Source organism: Polypterus senegalus, chromosome 7 (genome assembly GCF_016835505.1).
Source record: "Polypterus senegalus isolate Bchr_013 chromosome 7, ASM1683550v1, whole genome shotgun sequence".
Taxonomy (NCBI): Eukaryota; Metazoa; Chordata; class Cladistia; order Polypteriformes; family Polypteridae; genus Polypterus; species Polypterus senegalus.
The window spans coordinates 67,304,907-67,331,071 of NC_053160.1; the positions used below are offsets into that span (position 1 = coordinate 67,304,907).

General features: G+C 35.9%; 1 protein-coding gene across 1 annotated transcript in view; it reads right to left on the minus strand.

Annotated features, from left to right (window-relative positions):
• The window catches only part of wrn (WRN RecQ like helicase), a 188,558-nt gene that overhangs the window by 26,986 nt on the left and 135,407 nt on the right, over positions 1-26,165 (minus strand). The window contains 4 exon segments of the mRNA XM_039758781.1: positions 5,115-5,237; positions 18,409-18,629; positions 21,144-21,306; positions 25,321-25,452. Coding sequence (XP_039614715.1) covers positions 5,115-5,237; positions 18,409-18,629; positions 21,144-21,306; positions 25,321-25,452 — 639 coding nt within the window.

Below are 26,165 nucleotides of genomic sequence, written 5' to 3' on the forward strand. Positions count from 1 at the left end.
GTGGATATCAGTATGACGTGACATGACCGTGTCGCGGGGCATGCAAATGTCTTTCTAAAGTGTGGTGTCGCGGTCTCTTGTCTCTCTTCAAATCTGTCTGACGTGGAGGTCAGCATGACGTGACTTGACCATGTCGCGGGATGTGCAAGTATCTTTCTGAAGTGTGTTGTCACGGGACATGAAAGTGTCTCTCTCTAAAAGATCACATCTCATCAAAAGTTTTTGAGATTTAAATTTCACATGTAATAAATGTATTCAGTTTCGGGTCATTTAATACTTTTACATAATACACAGCTGCATTACTAAAATGACCTCTCATTTGAGACAATCAAAATACCTGTTTAGAACTTAAAAATCAACTGGCCTTCACTATTTAGTAGAGAAGAATACTGTAATTATATTAGAGGTTATTAATATGATAATGTAAATAAATACCTCTAGAGGTATAAAAACCAGTTAACAAAATGAAAGAAATAAAACATGTATTATATGCCATGCTATTTGATGGAATTCAATAGTGGTAAGGAGTAAATGAACATATTTTAAAAAATTAATAAAAAATAAATAAATAAAATCCCCTTAAAATATATGCAGTAACTTTTTAACTAATAAAAAATGTAAACAAAAAGAAAGTTAATGCTTGTCATTATTAGAAGTCACTATTCTAATAAAATAAAATGTTTATAAGATATATGTCAAGAAAATGCATGGCTAATATGCTTAATAATTTTATAAGTAAAATTGACAAATGTGCCTCTTAAACAAACAAAACTATTGTTTATTAAGCAACAATGGGTCTTTCTTCTGTCTGCTTTTTCTAAATCTTATAAATTACTGTACTAGACAGAAACTCGCTCACAGCAAGTATACTTCCTAAAGTGCCTAATACTTTATAAAGGAGTACAATACCTACATTACAGTAAACCTTAGAAAGCAGATTCTGAAGAAAATGTTTTTTGGTCAATTTACTGACTGGTCAAGTCACAGCATCACTAGAAATAAGACCAACTGTCCTTATTTAAAAGAAACAGTCTAATTCACTCAGTCAACAATTAGTTAATAATGTTCTTGATCAATATTTTTTCATCTCAGCACTGCCATAACCATAATATGGCAAAGGTTGACTTAAGCTCTGTTAATATAAACACAAGCATGTCAAAAATGTTCTGATGGCAGAGATGAAAGTGTATAACTTGAAGGGATTAAACACAACAGTAGATGCTACATCAGCAAGTACAGTCATGGCCGAAATTATCAGCACCCCTGGAATTTACCCAGAAAAAGGACCATTTCTCCCAGAAAACTGTTGCTATTACAAATGTTTTGGTATATACATGTTTATTTCCTTTATGTGCATTGGAGCAACACAAAAAAGAGAAAAAAAGCCAAATCTGGCATCATGTCACACAGAACTCCAAAAATGGGCCAGACAAAATTATTGGCACCTTTTCAAAATTGTGGGTAAATCGTTTTATTTCAAGCATATGATGCTCGTTTGAACTCACCGGTGGTAAGAAACAGGTGCTGGCAATATAGCAATCACACCTGAAGCCAGTTAAAATCGAGAAAAGTTGACTCAACCTTTCTGTTGTGTGTCTGAGTGTTCCACACTAAGCATGGAGAACAGAAAAAAGAGCAGAAAATGGTCTGTGAACTTGAGAACAAAAATTGTGGAAAACTATCAACAACCTCAAGGCTACAAGTCAATCTCCAGAGATCTTCATGTTCCTTTGTCCACTGTGCGCAATATAATCAAGAAGTTCACAACATATGGCACTGTAGCTAATCTCGTGGACGGAAGAGAAAAATTGATAAAAGACTGCAACAAAGGATAGTCTGAATGGTGGATAAATAGCCAACCAACTTTAAAACATATTCAAGCTATTCTGCAGACTCAAGATACAACAGTGTCAGCTCGAACTATCCATCAACATCTGAGCTAAATGAATTGCTATGGCAGGAGAGCCAGGAGGACCTCACTGCTGACACAGAAACATAAAAATGCCAAACTGGAGTTTGCCAAAATGTACTTGAGGAAGCCAAAATCGTTCTGGGCGAACGTCTTGTGGACAGATGAAACCAAAGTACAGCTTTTTGGTAAAGCTCATCATTCCACTGTTTACAGAAAACGGAATAAGGCCTACGAAAGAAAAGAACACAGTACCTAAAGTCAAACATGGTGGAGGTTCCAAGATGTTTTGGGGATGTTTTGCTGCCTCTGCCACTGGATGCCTTGACTGTGTGCAAGGCATCATGTACTCTAAAGACTACCAAAAGATATTAGGGCGCAATGAAGGGCCCAGTGTCAGAAAGCTGGGTCTGCATCAGAGGTCATGGGTGTTCCAGCAGGACAATGACCCCAAACATACCTCTAAAAGCAACCAGAAATGGCTGAAGACAAAGCGCTGGAGAGTTTTGAAGTGGCCAGCAATGAGTCCGGGTCTAAATCCAATTGAACACCTATGGAGAGATCTCAAAATTTCTGTTGGGAGAAGGCACCCTTCAAATCTGAGCGACCTTGAGCAGTTTGCAAAAGAAGAGTGATCGGAAATTCCAGTTGAGAGGTGTAACAAGCTTATTGATGGTTATAGGAAGCACTTGATTTCAATTATTTTTTCCAATGGGCGTACAACCAAATATTATGTTGAGGGTGCCAATAATTGTGTCTAGCCGGTTTTTGAGTTTTGTGTGAAATGATGTCAGATTTGGCTTTTTTTCTCTGTTTTTTTGTGTTGTTCCAATGCACATAAAGGAAATAAACATGTGTATACCAAAACATTTGTAATTGCAATCATTTTCTGGGAGAAATGGTGCATTTTCTGGGAAAATTCCAGGGGTGTCAATAATTTCGGCCATGACTGTAACTCTGGAAACATACTCCTGGTTTACAGAGGATACCCATTATCAAAGCTTCATTAAACATTCCAGTTGTTTTGTTTTTCTCTACAACAGATCTTGCAAATATTCTGCAGTGTTATCTCTTAAATTGTCTCATGATACTTTGACTGCTCAAGTATATGTGCATATAGAATATAGCCCATAAACAAATTGTAAAATCATGAACTAAGCAGCTACTGTGCCACAATGCCATATGAAACAACTCTTACAAATTAAACACAAATCAATCACGGTTATTGTTCACATCTCACCACAATTCAAGATACAGGTAAAATTCCGTTACAACGAATTTTTCATTACAACAAAGTATTTTTATGGTCCCGGCAGTTTCCCCATATGACATGAGCCTATAGAAATCTTGTTACTGCAAAGTACATTCAGCAGATACTTTCATTTAGGCATTTCAAGGTCTTTTGTGCACTTCATTGTAATGAATCATCCACAGAGCAGTTAGTTCTGTGGCCGCAGCTCAGTTGTACAACGATCCCCAAACAGAAACACTGTAATTTTTTTTTCTTTCTTCAAACTTTCCTCGTACTGTTTTTTTTTTTTTTTTGCCTCTTTTGTTTCCTGCGGTTTTCAGTGATACCTTTTGCTTATTGTTCATTAACATTTGTAAAACATCCATTGGAATTTAACTCATTGTCACCCTCCTATAGAAATGGCAGACACGAAACAATGATAACAGTTCATATTAGAAAAAAAAAACTCTCTCGATTGCGGCAAAAAGAAAAAAGACGTTGCCAGCAAATTCAGAATTTCGCCACTAACACTGTCAACTTTCTTGAAAGACCGAGCAAAAAAAGAAGACAAATCTTGGGTTGCAAACATATGTGAACTGCTGCATTTGAAGACTTTGAAAAAGCATTTTTATGTGGTTCAGTGATGCTCGTTCAAGAAACATTCCTATTAATGCGGCACTCATTCAAGAAAATGTGAGGTTTGTAAACTCTCTTGGGACCTCCCCCAACTAGACAGCATGCCGAAGAACGTCCCGAAGTGCAATCTCTGCGTCTGTACAGGGCAACAGCAGGCTCACAGCTATGCTGCATCTCTTCACCAAAGTAAACAGAAAAGATCTTGATGGGTGATACAAGGTTAGGAGCACGTAAATTGTAAATGGAGATTACAGGATTACTTGGTCACTCAACTGGCCATGACCCTGCCTGACTGCTGTGTCTGTTTATAGCAGAGTGGCACATCACGCTACAATAAATAACTGTGCCATTCCTGTTTCAAGCTGAATAAAGCTGGTTTTGCTAAAGTACTGAGACTAAGCCTTGTGTTTTGGGGTGCAAGACAGGGACTTATAGCGCTACCCAGATCTTTTATGATTTGCTTCTGTGGTGTTTTCCTGCAGCACTGTGAGCCTGCTGTTGCCCTGCCAAAGCAACAGACAATCTTCCACAGACGCTGCAATCGCGCTTTGGGACGCATTTCAGTATGTTCCCGTTGGGTGGGGAGTGGGTCCAAAAAGTGTTCAGAAACCTCACAATATGAAGAAGAAGAAAAGGATGATTCGGCTTCTGATTGATAACTGTGCTACACACAACATGCTTCCACATTTAGATAATGTTCGCGTTGAATTCCTTGAACCCAATTGCAGAGCAGTGCTTCAGCCATTGGATTTGGGCATCATTCGCACCCTGAAAGTATATTATGGCAAGGAAATGCTGAGAAAAATTCTCGTCAGCATAACTTGTAGGCAGGAGGAGATTAAAATTAATGTGAGAGAAGCTACTGAAATGATTGCAAAAGCCTGGACAGAATCTCATTACAACTAAATATTTTTTAGGTCCCTGGGAGTTCGTTGTAACGGAACTTTACCTGTATATAAAACCTCTTGCTTTCCATTTATTTATGCATTTTCAGGACATGCAGGGTTGTGGGGTGTACAGCATATCCCAGCAGTATCAGACACACAGCAGGATAAAAATTTGGACATGCTAACACAAACATCAGTACTCAAACAGAAACATTTGAGACCTATCAATCAATTTAATGTTTGAATTAAGGTAAATGTATAAAGCAGACTATCTGATGAGAAACCCAGCAGATATAGAAGAGCATATACACTCTACATATACTGTGTCTAGGCTTGCTGCATTTAAGGCTAGGACTCAATAGCTAGGAGGCAGCAGCACTAAGCACTGTGCCATTGTACTGCTACACATCTTGACTAAACACTACATTTTTTATATGTAAATAAGACTTACATTTGTATCTGAAATTGGTAGATCCAAAGGCAGCTTATCTTCAGTACCATTATCTTTCGATTTTGTACGATCAACTGATATTGAACAGTGGGGCTGAGCCTCCTTTTTCTTGACTGGTCTTTCCTGCGCAAGATCAAATATTTCAGGTAGTTAAAAAAATATATAACTTACAAATCAAAAGGATGCAGAAAAAAACTCTAAGACCAATTTGTATGATGTTAGCACAGATACTGCAATCTGTAATGCTATCTGTTCATAAATTTTGATATTTCCAAAAGTTTGACTTTACCAATTGTTAGAGAGATATCAATTATAAAGACACACGGATCACATTTAAAGGTGCACTTCTCAGCATGCACGAGAGTGTCTATTATGGGATGCAAAAAAGCGAAGGAGGTGCACGTGTGCTGCAATAGTCAATTCTGCATAGAGAAGCATTTGTTTGTTATAAGTAAGAATCAGCAGTGTACCAAGTTAAGATAAGTGTGCGTTGATGACCAGAGGTGGGTTCATTTGCATTTTACTTGTATTGTATGTTTTTATATGTTAAGATGTAAAGTCGTTTAAATGTACTGATTACATTATTGATTTGGATTCTATACTGCCATCTAGTGGACTTTGTGTACTTTATCAGTAAGTCTTTTTTTTTTTTTTATTGTAGATCACACATACACAAATACACCTATACCTATTCGAATACAGGTGTATATCTTCAATAAATTATCGACACTCCGGAGTGAACACTATAAGTCCTGAACATACTAAAGATAAAGTGGTCCTTTGCTACACCAATGATTGGCTGAACTCTTGGCAGAGCCATTTCAGTGAAAATATTCTCACAAAAATATTCTTCTAACATTAACAGAGCAGTTAAAATATTTTATAAACAAATCAACCTTTCTTCCCCACACCTTTTTTTGTAAAAACAAGTCAAATAATGTGCATAAACTCAATGTCTTTCCATATTTCATTTTATCAGTTGTCCTTTTTAGTTTCTAAGGAAAAAAAACTGTATAAACCTATTCATTAATCATTTCTTCTTTTGTCGGCACTGATGTCTGAACTGTTTTTCATAAGTTTAGACTAAAGGAAGAGCCAATAAAATGAATGTTTACTATATTCACAAGTTTTTAGTTTTTTCTAGCTTCATATTCTTAATGAGTTCTTGTGGAACTTCCACTTGTATAGCAGTCTTTATATGAACTGAGCTTGCTGCAGTTTTCTATACTACAGCATGATCTTCTATCTGTCTGTCAGAACCTTGCAGTTAGCTTGAAAGAGTATAGAATTCAGCGGCCAAGTTCAGCGCATCAAATAAAGGAGGGAATTTGGCTACAACTTCAAAAGAGAGAAAAAAGTGTAACCAAGAGTACATGATGCATGAACATTTGAATAAATGTAATGCAAAAGTTGCCTGTATGAAAACAATATAAAACCTTATACATATACTGTATATACACATATAAAATAAAGTGAGAGAAAAGGTTAAAAAAGAAAAAGTCATATATAATAAAAAATATGAACAAAATAAAATATTAATTTACTAAATTTTACTGTAATGTATTTGAAACCACTGGGGTGTGCTGATATTTTGATTAGTATCATAGATAATTATAAAAATCCTCCCACATAATGTTGCATGTTCAAAAAGCTAGAGGACTTAATCCGTTTCACAGTTCGCACAGCTTTAAAAAGCAATTCAACCCTGTCTGTTGGGCTTGAGCATCTTCAGTAATGTATACACTATGGAACACAATATTCTAATGACCTGCACATAAAAGAATACTTGCTTTATTGCAGTTTACAAAATTATTTGTTTCTTTGTTAGAGCAATATAAACTTTTAAGCAAATTTCACGACACGTAAACAAATTAAATACAAGCAGATAAAAAACATATATCAAAATAAAATATAAAATATATTCACATTTATGCTTCATAATTCAATGTAAGTAGTCTATGAATATCACACACATCCCTGAAACTCTCCAAATTTACTGGCAGGAAATTACTGCCTCCACCCAACAAGCTTTGCTCATTTTCAGCTAACCCAACGTCTATAATGCACTGAACAAATCAGAAGATGACTAGCAGAAAAAGAAACTGTGATTGATGAGCTAAGAGGAATTAAAAAATCAAAAATGTGAATATAGCGCACACATATGAGCTATACCATATATAGCTCATATACCATCATCCACTGGAACTGGAAAATGTCTAATGAATTGTTACATTAAACTACTACAGAGAAAAGCAGATTAATTGTATTAAATATCAAAAAGGAAAAAAAGAACTATAGAATCAATAGCAAATTCACAATGCTTATTTATACACACACACACACACGCACACACACACACACACACACACAAGTGCGGAAGAAAATTACTTCAGGACTCCCTATTGGTGAATGAATGCAATTTAAAATCATACCGTTGAACTTTACTTGGTAGTTTACCAACCTATTTAGCGGATTTAGTCATAATGTGCCAATCAAAACTCTTCACTCTGTCTATGTCCATCTTTTGTTCTTCCCAATTTATAGGTATGGAAATTAAAAAGAAGTAAAACACAAGCAAAACTGGCAAAAATGTAAAACCTGAAAAAATAAACATAAATCAAAAAGTTCAAAATATAATAAATTAAAGAAGCTCTAAGGGATGAGGATTTCTCAAAGGCTAAATACACAATGTTAGAGGAAAGAACCTTAGTTGGATTTCTTTTTCATATCTTTTGCCCATTTCAGGACCTGACTGTTGCCTGAATACTGTTGCATGTGAAAAGATGCTGATAGGATAGGACGATGAACTTAACTGCAGGAAAAACAGTGGTTAAAGGCAGAATCGCTGCAAAGCAAAGCTGTGATAGACTGCATGTATTTAAAAAATCTATATAGTTGGGTTGGGAAAATTCAGTTACAGTATATAACACACTTACACAGTGGTACATTCATTACGTGATCTTTGCGCTTAGCGAGTTCTTCTGAAATAAGTCCTTACATCTGTAATATGGCTATCAACCAATAGCTGAAGTGAAATTTATATTTAAAATACATTTTGAATAGATACAAAAATGTGTTTACATTTCTTGGGGCTACATACAGTACATGTACAGTGTATTGCCATGAGGAACATTTAGACCATTAACTTGTTATTTCCTCAATAAATTATTAAGCTTTCATAAACAAGGAATATATGTTGAAAAATAGTCAGATCTCAAATGTTAACTAATGACAGAAAACAGCTGAGGTATCCTGACTCTCCAATCTTCCTTTAATAGTATCAATTTGTGAATTCTAAATTCAGCATAAACCAGCTTTCAAGTGCTCCTGTCAGCTGAAGCTGGTGAGAGAACTCTAATTTGTAGCTTGCCAGAGTATACAATTTTAAAACGGAGATGCCTGTAAACTGTATGCTTTAGTAGCCCTTTCTTAATTGTAAAACATTGTGAAAAACAAAATTAACCCAAATATTAAAGGATAAATTCAGGGTTTCATAGGCACCCATTACCAACTGCTGGGAGAGATCTGTTTTTGTTAACTTAGAAATAATACTTCATTTACTAATATAAATTTCTGGGGAAAATAAATGTATGCCAAAAGTGTGAAAAAATAACTTTGACTTCAAAAATACTGAACTTATCAATTTCTCCAGCAGCAGTGACATTTGTGATATACCATCTGTTGGATTGCATTTTGTAATGCATGTATTAATGAAATGCAATGGTATCTCATACCAACAGACATTTTACTACAATTGTTACCATTGGTGTATAGATTCTCAAATCTATACAAGGCACATGGAAGAGCAAAATTCAGAGTATTGATGACATATTGCCAAAAATGTTCAATTACACTACCATATTGATTTTTTCCTATTTTTTCCCCTCAGACTTGCTGGACACATTATTATTTTATACTAGGCTGACCCGCCTTTCAAGGTGACCGACTTTTAAGTTGACCACTTCTTAAGGCAATTCTATATGTAGATCAATTTGATATTTTATACAAACTCATTAATTGGGTTATATTGAATTTGAGCGGTATTACTTTAATACTCGTAGTTTCTGTTATTTTTGTGATGAAATTTAAACTTTTTTTCTATATTGAGGTCGCCCTTTTGAACCCCCCTGATATTTACTACGCGGTGAGGCATTTGTACTCCATCAACATTAATTATTTCCAGAGACATCATTTTGTCTATTTTTCCAGCGCATCGGGCACAAAAGCAAGGGAACGATGGGAGCACCAGAACTCTGCTCACATCATGTCGCTTGCACGCAAGCTGCAAGTCGTAAGTCTGTGATAAGCGGAATACCGCTACGCTTTCCACTCATGGGACGGAAGGACAATCCTGACCGCTTTTATATAGTAAGTAAGAAGAAGAAGAAGAAATCACACAGTCGGTAGTAGAAAATCATCTTTTACCTGGAAAAACGAAAGTACAAATCCCATCGTGCATTGCAAAATGGACGGGGCGTGTGTGAAACTCCGCGCCTGCGTAGCACTCACGGGACGGAAGGACAATCCCGACCGCTTTTATATAGAAGGATTAGTACAATAGTCAAAGACAATCTAGGTAAAAAAATGTATTTCTATTACTGCCAACATGTTACAAAACTTACTGATAAATTAAACTTAAACGAAAAAATGAGTACAAACAGCTTCCTGCAATAAGCTGAAAATCCAACTGATGGACCTGCAAAAACAAAAACTTATTAACCGTGAAGAATAGACACATTAAAAATCAACTTGGATGAATGAAACAAAACAGTCTCAAAATTATTCAAAAAGAGGACCACAACAAAATGCAGCTTTATTAATTACTAGCAAAATACCCGCGCTTCGCAGCAGAGAAGTCATGTGTTGAAGAAGTTATGAGAAAGAAAAGGAAACATTTTAAAATAACGTAACATGATTGTCAATGTAATTGTTTTGTCACTGTTATGAGTGTTGCTGTCATCAAGGATTTGATTATCATTATTTCTTTCAATCAGGTTCGTATTTGGAGGACGTGTTGTGTTCAAGTTACATTTCGTGTTTGTTAACCGTTGTAAAGATAACAGGTTTCATTCATCGAAGTGTTCACTACCCAAATTGCTACTTGTGAATCTAAGATGTTTAACAGGCATTCCCGGTATTAACTTGTGAATTTGCCTGCAAATATTTAGCGGCAGCGTCTCTATTAACTTGTGGATTTGCCTGCGAGTATTTAGTGACAGCGTCTCTATGAACTTGTGGATTTGCCTGCAAGTATTTAGCGATAGCATGTCTATTAACTTGTGGATTTTTCTGCGAGTACTCGGTGGCAGCGTCACAAAGTTGTTTCCGTCTAGCTGCATCAGAAAATGTACCACAACGTCTGACATGCCTCCTTTTTACTGTTTTCTCACAGCTTGGATTGCTGCTGTCATAATCGGTTTGTGTTTCATGGTTTGTTTCAATTACGTTAGTATTTGCAGGACTTGTGTTGAAGTGACATTCAGCATCTGTCAAGCGTTGTAAGCATACAACCGGTTTCATCGATAACTTCGCATCCAGCTTTTGAGAGTTGAAACATTCATAAACATCAAAGTGTCCACTACTCAAATTGTCACCTGTGAATCTAAAATGTTTAAGAGGCATTGGCGGTTCTCCAAAGGTGTAAAATTTTTGGCCATTTCGATACACTTGAAAGCGACAACCGAACAATTCCGCGGCAGCCATCGACTCACATGCAGAAGCTTAGGTGAAGGGCTTAAGCATTTCACTCTTATAGTGCTCCTGTGTAGTAAAATTATCTCCTGTACCGTCATCAGCCCAATCCTTGAAACGTGTCCCAGTCATACAATACATAAGACACAATGTTCTTCCGGATATCAAGAGTTAGCCTGATATGGCCGTGCAATATGAAAAACAGAGAGAGGAAAAGGCAGGCGGCATCTCCGGGAATGGAAACCACTTGGTAATTGACAGTTCTTTGATCGATGGTGATCACTTCGATAGACATGTTAATGGGGGTACAGTTGGAACGGTAAAGGAAATGGGTACCTGAACAGTAAACTAAGTCTAAAATACCTACACAATAACTATTATCGTAATAAACGAACAATAAAACAGCAGAGAAGCCGTGGATTAAATAAAAAGGCTGCAGTTATTAGCACAATAAAACAGCGGAGAAGCCGTGGATTAAATAAAAAGGCTGCAGTTATCAGCAGGGAGACATGAATACCATGGCGAAAGCAAGGAAGGGAATGAAGAGACCGGAGCGACGGACAGCCTTATACAGGCAGGCATCCAATTACGTGGGAGGCGTGGGGATGGGGGATGCAATGCCGCCTCACACTGCAACCAAGCTGCAGGCTATGGACGTATATATGTACATAAGTTGGATTCAGTTATGACCGTTACGTGTAGAATTTCGAAATGAAATCTGCTTAACTTTTGTAAGTAACCTGTAAGGAATGATCCTGCCAAATTTCAGCCTTCTACCTACACAGAAAGTTGGAGAATTAGTGATGAGTGAGTCAGTGAGGGCTTTGCCTTTTATTAGTATAGACTAGCAGAATACCCGCGCTTCGCAGCGGAGAAGTAGTGTGTTAAAGAAGTTATGAAAAAGAAAAGGAAAAATTTAAAAAATAACGTAACATAATTGTTAATGTAATTGTTTTGTCATTGATATGAGTGTTGTTCTCATATCTCTCTCTCATATATATATATATATATATATATATATATATATATAAAAATACCAGCAGCGGAGAAGTAAAAAGTAAAGGAAACATTTTAATAATAACGTAACATGATTGACAATGTAATTGTTTTGTCACTGTCATGAGTGTTGCTGGCATATATATATATATATATATATATATATATATATATATACACACATATACATACACACACATACACATACATGTGTACATATATACACACACACATATACTATGGGGTGCCAAACAGGCAAATAAATTGATTTTGTGAATATATAAAGTCGGAGTCAAAATATATAAAGTCAAAACTTGAATATATAAAGTCATTCCCGAATATATAAAGTCAAAACTTGAATATATAAAGTCAGCCTCGGTATACATAAAGTCAAAACTTTTTTCTGAATATATAAAGTCAAAACTTGAATATATAAAGTCATCGCTGGAATATATAAAGTGAAAACTTGAATATATAAAGTCAGCGTCAGAATATATAAAGTCAGCGCTGGAATATATAAAGTCAAAACTTGAATACAGTAATCCCTCCTCGATCGCGGGGGTTGCGTTCCAGAACCCCCCGCGATAGGTGAAAATCCGCGAAGTAGAAGCCATATGTTTGTATGATTATTTTTATATATTTTAAGCCCTTAGAAACTCTCCCACACTGTTTATAAATATTCTCCGCACAGTTATACAGTAAACCCTTGTTTATCGCGGTTAATCCGCTCCAGACAGATAAATGATTTTCCACGAAGTAGGATTCTTTATTTATAAATCTAATATTTTCGCAGTTAGAGCATAGAAAACCTGTTTACGACCTTCTAAATACGTTTTTTAACATTATTAGAGCCCTCTAGACATGAAATAACACCCTTTAGTCTAAAGTTTAAACTGTGCTCCATGACAAGACAGAGATGACAGTTCTTTCTCACAATTAAAAGAATGCAAACATATCTTCCTCTTCAAAGTGCGCGTAAGGAGCAGAGAATGTCAGAGAGAGAGTAAAGTAAACAATGAAAAATCAATAGGGCTGTTGCGCTTTTATGTATGCAAGCACCGCGATAAAGCAGCGGCAATGAAGGGATCAATGCGAAGGTAGCCTTTCGGCATTTTTTACAGGAGCGTCCCTATCTTCTAAGCAAACAGCCTCTGTGCAAAAAGCCCCTCTGCTCACATCTCCTCCGTCAAGCGCAGAGAACGTCAGAGAGAGAGAAAGAGAGCTTGAGATTAAAGCAAACAATCAAAAAATCAATAAGTGTGCTTTTGGACGCACCTCGAAAAAGGGGCATTTCTAAGAGGAGCGTCCGTATCGACTAGGCAAATAGCTTCTGTGCAAACAGCCACTCTGCTCACACCCCCTCCGTCAGGCGCAGAGAATGTCAGAGAGGGTGAGATAGAGGCAGAGACAAGCAAACAATCGAGCACCACGCAGGAGGCATATCTTATAGCATTGAGGAGTTTTAGTTAATATGTAATACGTGCTCTGATTGGGTAGCTTCTAAGCCATCCGCCAATAGCGTCCCTTGTATGAAATCAACTGGGCAAACAAACTGAGGAAGCGTGTAGCATAAATTAAAAGACCCATTGTCCGCAGAAATATCTATATATATAGCGAAAAATCCGCAATATACATTTACATATGCTTACATATAAAATCCGCGATAGAGCAAAACCGCGAAAGTCAAAGCGCGATACAGCAAGGGATCACTGTATAGAAAGTCAGCGTCGGTATATATAAAGTCAAACTTGTTTCTGAATATATAAAGTCAAAAGTTGAATATATAAAGTCATCACTGGAATATATAAAGTCAAAACCTGATTATATAAAGTCAACATCGGAGTATATAAACTCATTCCTGAATATATAAAGTCAAAGTCAAAATCTATTGATTGAAACGGCTCTGAACTGAACTGTGAACAAAAACGTATTCAGAAAAATAAATTAAAAAAACACTGTTCGGTTAATGTTTTGAAAATGATGCATGTGCCCTGCCCAGGACTGGTTCCTGCCTTGCACCCAGTGTTGGCTGGGATTGGCTCCAGCAGACCCCCGTGACCCTGTGGTCGGATTCAATGGGTTGGGAAATGGATGGATATTCCAGCGCTTACTTTATGTATTCCAACGCTGACTTTATATATTTAAGTTTTGACTTTATATATTCCAAAATATTCCAACGCTGTCTCTTTATACTCAGGTTTTGACTTTATATATTTGGGAATGACTTTATATATTAAAGTTTTGACTTTATATATTCCAGTGCTGACTTTATATATACCGACGCTAACTTTATATATTCAAGTTTTGACTTTATTTATTCCGACAGTGACTTTATATAATCAAGTTTTGACTTTATATAGTTAAATGTAGTCATCATTGCATAACTTTTTCTTTACCATAGAAATTTAAAGACTAAATTCAACTTCCATTCCTAACAAAGATATTTCTGGCAACTAAATAGAACCTACTTATATCCAAATTCTAGCTATTGAGCTGTCGCCTGCCTGCCTGAATAAGTCACCCTCTCTTCGCTCTTACTTTTTAACCGTTCATTTAATCATGGCTAGTGGCGGAAACATTATAAAATGGAAGGAGGATTACATGGAGCATGGCTTTACCAAAACAATTATTGATGGTGAATCGATTATTCATAAAGCTTCAATTGGTGATCTGTTTTTCTGTGTTAACCTCATATTTTTTCATACTTCTTCTCAAACAAAGGGGGTGCGAGGGTAAAATGAATCGGGAAGCGCTGATCAATGTAATCGGTGTACCATGAAATCATGCCCTGACATAAGTTCCCCTTTGCTTGTATTGCAAAGTGTGATTAAATGTGTGATTTTTTAACGCGTTATGGAGCACATGCATCGAAGCATCTCAGCGTGCTTGTGCTAATAAAAGGAAACATTTTAAAAATAACGTAACTTGATTGTCAATGTAACCTTTTGTAAGTAGTGCCTGGAGGATTCAATGTGGAGAAACTGTAGAGACAGCGTGTGTATTAACTTGTGGATTTTTCTGAGAATATTTGGTGGCAGCGTCACAAAGTCGCTTCCGTAACACTGCGTGCGTTAGTTGCGGAGCTCAGCTCAGAGCGAAATTAGGTGAATGGGAGGGGAGATGATGACGTGACTCCACCACCCGCCTTAACTGTCAATCCCCCACAAACACAGTCTCTCGGAATCTGCATAAGCACAGCCCTTCACGTGCAATTTTAACTTAGTTACAAAGTGATCAAAACTCTCGTTTATATCCTGCTTCCTCTCATTAAACTTGTATCCTGCATTACCGGTGGGCATGACAAACATCAGCGGCAGCCTGTCTATGAACTTAATTTAAACTTTAGGTTTACACCTTGCTTTGTTTCCGAAGTAGCAGCACTCATGAATATGGTTGTACTGTATATGTCATTCACTCGCTTCTTATTGTTTCGCTGCCTTCTCAATTGTATAATGCATGTTTTCTTCAGTGCTTTTTGGAGCTCTTTCTGGTTTTCTACGCACTGCGTTGACAGTCAGTTCACGTGATTACGTGGGAGGCGTGATGATGTCACACGAAACTCCGCCCCCCACGGCTTTCAAGCTCAACTCCATTACAGTAAATGGAGAAAAATAGGTTCCAGTTATGACCATTACGTGTAGAATTTCAAAATGAAACCTGCCCAACTTTTGTAAGGAAGCTGTAAGGAATGAGCCTGCCAAATTTCAGCCTTCTACCTACACGGGAACTTGGAGAATTAGTGAGTGAGTGAGTGAGTGAGTCAGTCAGTCAGTCAGTCAGTGAGGGCTTTGCCTTTTATTAGTATAGATTAACTTGCTATTTTCTGAATAAATTATTTGTTATTTCAGGCTTGATGCTGTTTCTGAAATATACCATGATCAATAGTCCGTATGCATCAGAATGACAAGTCTATTTATTTAGTACAGTATGAACTGAGTCAGCCCCGTACCTCCCTGTTTCCCCCTACTGGCTATAAAACCCATTATAATGAGAAAATTGATTAAAAAGAAAAAAAAGACAGTGTAGTACTATGTAATTAACTGCTTCTCTTAACAAAAAATGATTTAAATATTCATTGTGGTCAATTCTATCCCGAACTCATCAACTAAAAGCAGAACATTTACATAACAATGCATAAAAAATAAACCTAGACTTTCAATTGTTCAATAATCATACTATTTCAGTTTTTTTTTATTTTATTAAAAAGTCTACACCAATGGCTGAACCTAGAGCTCTCCATTTACATTGTACTGTATTTGTCATACTTTTATTATTGTATATAGAATTAATGCAAATCTTTTTGCAAGTTTTAAGAAACAGATAAAAATGGTCCAAATGCTAAAGCTTGAGACCCATACAATTTCCAAAAATGCCCACAAATGATATTCTGTCACTTTCACAATTTGGTTTAGACTCTACCACTTACCTATCTGGCACATGAAACTTTCACTAATGCTCTTGAAACTTCCTATTATTAAATTCATGCAAAAATCTTTTAAAAAAAATCACATTCTTTGCACAAAAATAGACTACTAATTTTACTATTGTCTCTTTGACATTTATTAATTTAATCATGTTTGCTTGTATTCTGATATTCAATGTGTAACTATACTAAAGGTATGTATTTTAACGATCCATCTTGTATAAAAAAGCTCATAAGTAGAAAATTGTTTAAAATTTAAAACATTTAATGAAAAATTATATCTTATATATATATAATTATATTATATATAGTTCATATAATATTTTTTTGTTCTTCAATGACTATTTAGTGTGAACTTAAGTTTAAGCTAGTAACTTTTGAAAACAATAATTTTGATCCTGTATTTTACTAAAAAAACATCTTTCATGCAGTGAAGTGTAATACAAAGAAATTACTTTAAAAGCATTTAAAAAAAAATGAAGCTATAAGTAAGAAAGGTTGCTTAAGATGTCAAACACCAACAAATAAGGTAAAAAAAGAAAAAGTTTAGTTACTTATTTTAAGTGCAACGACTAGTAAGCATTTTACTGTACTTAATTTTAATTACATTACTCAATAAAGCAGAAATTGAAAATTTATTTTAAACTGATTTTCCTTTACTATACAGTTGACCAGTGCCATCCGTATGAAATGTCACTATATGAAAAAACAGATTAATTTTAAAATAATCTTCTTTACATGCGACTCTGATGGTGCCCCAAGAAATAGTATTTATATTCTAAAGGTTACAATGTGTGAGGCAGTTCTGTGGTTCTTCCAGGGACCAATTTACAGGAAACAAATGAAAATATAGCCACGGTGTACCACAGCTCACATGCCTATCCCATTCCTCCTGAGCTAGGAAGCTGATGACCTGGATGCGAAGTCCTAAGGCCACTTCTGAGCTCCCATCCAGAGACTGAAGATGGTGCCTAGTTGGACCATAATGTAATGATTACAGTATAGATGTTTAACTCAAGTACTACAACTGTGTTTTTTTTTTTGTTTTTTTGTTTACTCTCTCATTGCAATAAACAAAGTCCATGGCGGATCCACAATGCTATTTTTATGTTTTTTTATTTTTTTATATATTCTCTTCACAGTGAATGTTTCTAAAACCATACAACTATATTCCAAATTTTATAGTATTTATAAAAGCTGGTAGCATCTGATATGGTTTGATTTTCAGTGTCGGTAATTCCTGAAAAAGCTCAGATAATAGTTAAATTTTTTGCCTAAAGGGTTTAGGCTTAGGCTGAATAAATTTGTTCTGATAGTGTTAAAAAGGTTGTAACTAGCAGAAATGTTTCAACATTACTGTAATATAAACCAAATTAATTTAAAAGTACTGTTTGCCAGAAACTGACAGAACATAAGGAAAGTTTGAAAATCAAAATTTGAAATGACATTAAGTTATGATTTATGGTGAAACATAAATGTATCTTTTAATTAATCTAAAAGACTGACATTTGGTAACAATTATATGAAAAAAAATACACTGATAAGTGTACATGCTTGTGTGTGTATTTAATTATTGAAATAAATGTGCACATATAGCTGAAATATAATGGGTCTAAAAGTAACTTAGCATCTACAGCACCCACCCGGTGTTTCTGACATATACAAATCATGCTTTCATAACTGCTCTGAGGAATTTGTGCCTATTTCTTAAAAAAAGCCAAGCTGATATGTTGGCTGTCTTAAATGAAGCTGGTGGTGCAGGTATAGGTACATTTTAACAGGGTGAAGTCTGAACTTTGAACAGGTTGCTAAAAAACAAATGTTTTTAATGTTAACCTGTTCTTCAGAAAAGATACGCACTACTGTATATGCCATATTGTGGTTGTCTTCATCATTAGACTGGCAGAATTCCTCTAAATATAAATACTATTCCAGTAAGATTAGATTATATTAGGATGGATATTCTTAAAAAAAGGTGTTTTAAGTGAAAATCCACAAGAACCTTTATTAGAACAAAAGCGACAACTAATGGTCATTTATGAAGCACTGCATCTCTAAAAACAATAGACAAACCACACCAAGGTATGATCTAAAATGGCACACACATTTTGAAGTTTGCGTGTATATATAAAAATGGTACTCATTGAAAATTTACGGAAGTGGAGTTTTCTAATATTTACTAACCTCTGCCTCAATCCAGGACAGGTCTTCATCTTTAACTGGGTACATTTTGGTTTGCTTTGTAACAGAAAATGACTCTTGCTTAGAAGTTGAAGCAGCACTCTGCAGTATCATTTCATCATTGCTGTGCATGCTCTTCTGTAGTTGTAGTATGGTGAGAGTAATGAGGTAGGTTTCAATTTCTTGAGACACTAAATTCCTAATATCCATATTTTTGCTTAAATCTTAGTACATTGAAAAGAAAAGAAAAAAGAATAAGCAGATATCTAGTTAAATTACAATGGTATACATCAGAACTCCACACAAATAACAATTACTTTAAGATATTAAGGATCCTGTCTCAAAGAAGAAGAAAATAAAAAATTGACTTCTAATCTAAAAATAAAATGAAAAGTTAAAAAACCAAACAACTCCATGCAAACTGAGATCAATAGAAGTAGTTAGGAATCTAACTACTGGTTAGTGTATTATTAATTAATAAGAGTGTTCTGAAAATTATCAAAATAAAGTGATTTGAATATGTTTCTTTCTATATTTCTAAAAATATAATTGATCATGCTTCTCTACGTGTAATTCTTCTTTAAATGAAAGTGATGCCTGTTGCTCAAACAATACAATTCTGTATAAGCTTATACAAGAATAATAAACCGTAAAAAGATCAATGTTTTTCAATTGCCATATCAATTTTGAAATCCAGAACCCAACTTGAAAGGGGCATCCAAAAAGGATGTGAAAATTTCCACATAGATGAATAGTAAGATTGTTCCCAATGTGCCTGACAATATAGTTGTGAAATAAGTATTACAGTAAACTCTTGCACATTTCTTAATTTTTGGGGCATAAAATACAGTTTATTATGCTGTTTATTTTATACAGCTTTTTCTGCATTTTTATAATAGGTGCCTTTAATTCTTGACCTCACTGTATATGTGTGTGTTTGTTTGTGAATAAAAAGTAAGAATTCTTCTAGTGCCACAAACTCTGATTTAAAAAGTCAACATTGAATAATATATTTCCTTAATTAAATTTTTTGTAATTCAAAATTTTTATCATTTTACATTATACAGTCATATGAAAAAGTTTGGGAACCCCTCTTAAATCTGGATTTTTGGTTACCATTGGCTGAGCTTTCAAATTAGCAACTTCCTTTTAATATATGACATGCCTTATGGAAACCGTACTATTTCAGCAGTTACATTAAGTTTATTGGATTAACAGAAAATATACCATATAACAAAATTAGACCGCTGCATAAATTTGGGTACCCCAACAGAGATATTACATCAATACTTAGTTGAGCCTCCTTGTGCAAAAATAACAGCCACCAGACGCCTACTATAACCTTTCATGAGTGTCTGGATTCTGGATGGAGGTATTTTTGACAATTTTTCCATACAAAATTTCTTTAGTTCAGTTAAATTTGATGGCTGCCAAGCATGGACAACCTGCTTCAAATCATCCCATAGATTTTCGAATATATTCAAGTCAGAGGACTGTGACGGCCATTCTATAACATTATACTTCTTCCTCTGCATGAATGCCTTTGTAGATTTCGAACTGTGTTTTGGGTCATTGTCTTTTGGACTATCTAACCCCTTTATAAATTTAACTTTGTGACTGGTGAACATTATCCTGAATAATTTGTTGATATTGGGTTGTTATTCATCCAACTCTCAACTTTAACAAGGGCCCCAGTCCCTGAACTAGCCACACAGTCCCACAGCACGATGAAACCTCCACCAAATTTGACAGAAGGTAGCAGGTGTTTTTCTTGGAATGTGGTGTTCTTCTACCGCCATGCAAAGCGCTTTTTGTTATGACCACATGACTCAATTTTTGTCTCATCAGTCCAAAGCACTTGTTCCAAAATGAATCTGGCTTGTTTAGATGAGCATTTGCATACAACAAGTGACTCTGTTTGTGGCGTGAGTGCAGAAATGGCTTCTTTCTCATCACTCTGCCATATAGATGTTCTTTGTGCAAATTGCGCTGAATTGTAGAACCATGTACAGATACACAGTCTGTAGCAAGATGTTCTTGCAAGTCTTTGGTGGTGATCTGTGGGTTGTCTGTAACCATTCTCAGAATCCTGCACATATGCCACTCCTGTATTTTTCTTGGCCTGCCAGACCAGGGTTTAACAGCAACAGTGCCTGTGGCCTTCCATTTCCTGATTACATTCCTTACAGTTGAAATTGACAGTTTAAACCTCTGAGATAGCTTTTTGTAGCCTTCCCCTAAACCATGATACTAAACAATCTTTGTTTTCAGATCTTTTGAGAGTTGCTTTGAGGATCCCATGCTGTCACTCTTCAGAGGAGAGTCAAAGGGAAGCACAACTTGCAATTGACCACCTTTAAATACCTTTACTCATGATTGGACACACCTGTCTATGAAGTTCAAGGCTTAACAAGCTAATCCAACCAATTTGGTGTTGCAAGTAATCAGTATTGAGCAGTTAAATGCAATAAAATCAGCAAAATTACAAGGGGACCCAGATTTTTGCACAGCCAGTTTTTCACATTTGATTTAATTTTATACAACTAAATAATGCTTCACTAAAAATCTTTGTTTGGAAAACACCTCAGTACTCAGGAAATGAATGTTCCTAGGAAATGAAAGAACTACCACTGTTATATTTTCTGTAGAAAGTAGAGTAAATTATCATGCAGGCTGAGAGGGGTTCCCAAACATTTTCATATGACTGTACATTTGCTCCAACAAGTGCTATGACTTACCAAAATCGATAGGGCTGCTTTTAATGATATCTGTAATTGTTTTTTGAATATGAGGATAAAGTCCAGCTCTCTCTATGTCCAGAGGATAGCCTGCTTTAAAGGCTTGTGCTAGATGGGCACCAACCACTCCTACAGATAAACTCCTTTTATCAGCAATCTTTCTCTGATAAAACAAAATATTAATAATAATTCAGGAATTATGGTTAATTACTATTAAATTATTAGTATTTTTGAATGAATTGTAGTTTAGTTTAAAATGAACCTCATTAAAGCCATAGATATAAAAAGCTCTCACAAGTAATGCTACATGTAATATTCTGGGTTGTCTGGATTTTGGCACTATACATTCAATTATGCTAAACCTTATTTTCCTACACTTTGTGTACAAGAAGTGAATTACATAAAAAGAAAACAAGATTAAAATTTTTAACAATGGTTTCAATTTTTATTTTGGAGGTGTACCAGGGTAATCAAATCATGTGTACACAGTTCAACAGTGCTGTACACAGACAATTCTAAGATGGTCATTAAGTCAATAGATTTCAATACGACATATGCTTATCTATTATATTAAACTAGTTCATTGCCATAATTACTATGCTGTTTCTTTGTTGCTGTCATTTACTTACTCTCCTAGATCCTACTCAGGATTTGAAAAAGTAATTTACTCATCCCAGCTAATTTCAACAAAACCCCCACTACCCACACAGTAGTCCCCTCCTGTTGCTGTTAAGATTTTTTCAGTCTCGAAAGATAAATTCCAGGAGCAACGACCCATTGGTACTGTAAGTGCCTGAGAAGTAGAATAGGCACCATGGCTGGGAAGGAGGACAGTTTCTTAACCGGACGGGAGGCCAGAACAGAAGGACAGATGAGCTGGACAGCTGGATGAGGAATTGACTTTGTTTCCGGACAGAATAATATAATTGTTGAAGCAGCGGAAGCCGGAAGCAGTTCTATCCCACCTATGGCAGGTGGCAGTGGTCCTCTTTCTTCAGCCCAGCTTGGATACCCAAAGGGAAGCTTGGAAATTGAAGTCCATATGTGCAACTCTGTTGGGTCCCTGGGTGCCCACAGAGGGCAGTGTTGGGGTAGGCCCTCCCTGCTTTCCATATGACCCGGAAGTGCTTCCAAGAGGACACACTTGGCCTGCTTAAAGGTCCCCCAACAGAGGGGAGACATCCAATCCCAAAACCCTGTTGAGCCCACATGGTCAATGATCTCTGCTACCACTTTACCTCTGGATGACTCAGAAAAAATGCCACTATGAATTTTCCCCTCTGTTTTTGGAAAAGAAATAAAAACATATTCAGAGAGCTGAGAGCATTGTCATGAGTGCCAAGAGATGGGGCATCAATGCAGACTTTGTCCTCTGTGCAGAACGGAGTTCAAAAAGAAAACTGATGTTATCAGAACCCCAGAAGTGGGGGTGACTGATTCTAGGCAGCCTTTCCAACTGGTTGATTATATGGGTTTTTATTCTAGCAGGGAATGGACGTTGGAGCTGCACAGCATACAGTTGCCTCTGCAGTGATTTTATACCCTCGAGGGATTAGATGCTGGAATCTACGAGGCTCAGTTGAAAAGGAAGTTATGTAGGTGACCGAGAAGGAGAACAAGCATCCCAGCCAGGATGGAGGATAGTTTCTTATGGACAGGAAACCTGAATGAAGGACTGATGAGTTGGCAGACTGAACAAGGAAACAACTTTGTGCCAGGCCAGAATAATGTAATTGTTGAATCAACAGAAGCCAGACACAGGGAGAAGTTCCATCCCCAAACCGTAGGTGGCAGTGGTCCTCTTATGGCGGGGGGTGCCTAGGAGTTGGAGTCTGGAACTGCAACCCTGTTGGGGTCCCTGTGTGCCCGTAGAATGCACTGTAGAGGGAGGATCTCCCTGCTTTCCATATGACCCTTAAGTGCTTCCAAGAGAACACACTGTGGCACTGGAAGCATTCCCATTCCTTGAATAGAAGCCAGTCATCTCACACTATGGAGTCAGAGTCGGGAGGCAGCAGGCAACACTTAACTGGAGGATGGAAGGCGAAAGAATTTGATTATTTTGTTTGTATTTTGGCTAATCTTTCAGCAGGTGATTCCTGGAAGGTTACTTTGACTGAATAAATATCTTTTACTTAAATTCAGAATCATGTTGGGAATTACTGTGTCTGCAGGCTGGCACTCTGGTGGTTACAGTAGAAAAATGCAAGCAGCCTGAGAGGATTATGAATGCATGCCCTTCCCTATTCAGGCATATGGCGTACCACTGCTGAATGAATGCAAGAGAAAAAACTGGGTATTAGTGTGTCTTTAACAGGAAAACAGGGAATCTTTGGGGTACTATTCCTAGCAGGCAACTGAGATGGGTGACATGTATAAATCAGCTTGAGACACTATCACATTTTGAAATAAATTGATGTGGAATTTGCTTATTGTGTTGAGTAAATGTAAGAAACATATCATGAGCACTGTTTTCAATTCTATACAGACACTATTACAAGATGCACTGAGGCTAATGAGTTTCCGCTCTAAATTTGTTATTCTTGTTCTGGCATGTTCTTTTTTCATTTTGAAGCTGACCTAATGATGGAAATTGGCAAATAAGTGTTCTGTCAGAAATACTTCTAGTTTGAGTTTATCACCAACACCTACAACTGACTAAAAACATCAAATATGGAACTACATTAAATAACATGATGCATTGAGGCTAATGAGCTGCCACCTTAATTGTACGATTTTTACTGTGGTATCATTCAAGTGGAATTTGAAGTTGACCTTTAAGAGAAATTCACAAATTAGTGTACTTTCATACAGTATATATACACTATGAACAGAACTTACTAAAAATCTAAAATATTATACTCCAGGATGGATCAATGATAAGAATATACAGTGCTTTGAGAATGTAAGCACACCTGGAGAAAACTGTTGTATTTTATTAATTTTGCGGACCTCACTTTTATGCTATGTTAATTAGTGTTCCCTAATTTTAATTCTTATTTATTTTGTCTTTTTTCTCTTTCTTCATCGTGTAAAGCACTTTGAGCTACATTGTTTGTATGAAAATGTGCTATATAAATAAATGTTGTTGTTGTTTAATGTATTTAATTTGAAAACATCTGGATCGGACTAGTAAATTATTTGAGATTAGTTTGAATAAAAAAAAAAAGAAACTCGTCAGGCTTGCACTTAACTATTCATGTGAGAGGCAACAAAGCATGTCAAAACCTGTAGAGGTTTCATTATCTGTTAAAAGAAATATTTTTCATGCTTGTCACTTTGAAAGGTGTTAAAAAGCTATTTTCAAGAAGTCAATAATTTCACAGCAGAAATTAAGGAAATTAGTTACTGGAAATTTATCATCTGCAAGCATCCTACCAAATTCAGTCTATCTTTCTCACCGAGTATGTTTACATGCACACACAAAATCAAGATAAGGTTGGTAACGTGGTTGACACAGGCACTTGGTTTCTTAAAACGCCTCCATTTACATGGATGAATCCACTTATGGAGTTCTCCAAAACACTTCAATTTTGCTGCTGAGCTTAGCATTGTACAATGAGCTCATCAACATAAATTCATCAATTTCTGAAATATTGAGACATTTTTTCAACTGGGAGAGGGAATCATGTGATCACCCAAACATTTAACCTGGTTTCTCAGAAACCAATATAGTACTTTCTCTAACCAGATTACGGGAATACATGGCATTTTTGAAACTGTTTTTCTGTGAATAACCATGTTACTAAAGCACACTGAAAGATGTTCAAAGAGTTAATATTTGTTAATATTAGGTTAATATACCAGCACCTAAATATTGCACTAGCTAGCTTCAAACTGATGCATTAGCTTGGCAGTATGATATTACATGTGAGATTAGGAGTGAAGAAGCTTTCACTCCCTTTAAAAAATGTACATGAATGCACGATTGGAGCTTGCTGGATATCTGACTGTTGATTAGGTTTTCTGGAAAAATTTGTAGTACTAGGGTGTTGTATCATGTTAGCCATTATGAATATAGTGAAAAGCCAAACTGGAAATAATCCATATTGTAATTAAACGTTTCTGCCTTACAAAATCATGGATAAGTGGGGCTATATTTTTCTCAACAATGATATTAAAATGACATGTAATTACTTTTACGATTTATTATTGTAGAATCAAATTTATTACTCACCAAACTCATGCCTTGTTGCTCAAACAGACTGTAGGTGATGTGTGCACTATTAGAAAGTTCATTACAAGATGTATGCAATCCATGGAACAGACTCCTTTTTTCACCGATAGAAGAATTACAAACTTTGTTTGCCTGGAAAGTTAAAAATATCTGATTACTTTCAGCTTCTCAAATATCAGTGAAAGCCTTAAGGTTAGGATTCTGACACTGTAATAGAAGAACTGTCTGGATGGTACAAATAAGTGTACTTGTATATACTGTACTTAAAGGTAATAAAGAAATTAAAAATTAACTTTTTGATTACTGAACATTAACCTAGTACTGTACTTAGCTATTCAAACTTATTACTTCAGTAAGCACTGGAGAGCAATGTATTATAAAAAATAACTTACAACCAATATGGCTGAAACAACAGAAAGCGCTGTGTTACTTTTGTATCCAACTGCCAAGTAACCTCTATGATTACAAAGCTCAATACGTAATTGTGTGTTTAGGAGTATTGTATTAACAAAGGTTATACATATAAATCAATACTCACTTATTAGGACTTATACTTTTTTTAAATTTCATCCTGATCACTGCATCTAATAATGTATTAATGGGATCATGAGCAAGTTATTTCACCTGCATGTGCTCCAACTAGAAAAATTATCTGTAAACAGTTATAATGCACTCTACTGCATTCAAGAAAGACATCAGCCATGTAACATAACATACCATTTTCAAACTATCTTAATCCTATCCAGGGTCATGGGGTGCCACAGTCTACCCAGAAGCACTAGGCGCAAGGCAAGAGACAGTACCCGTCCTTTGCATGGCCCATTAATGCTTACACACACACACTA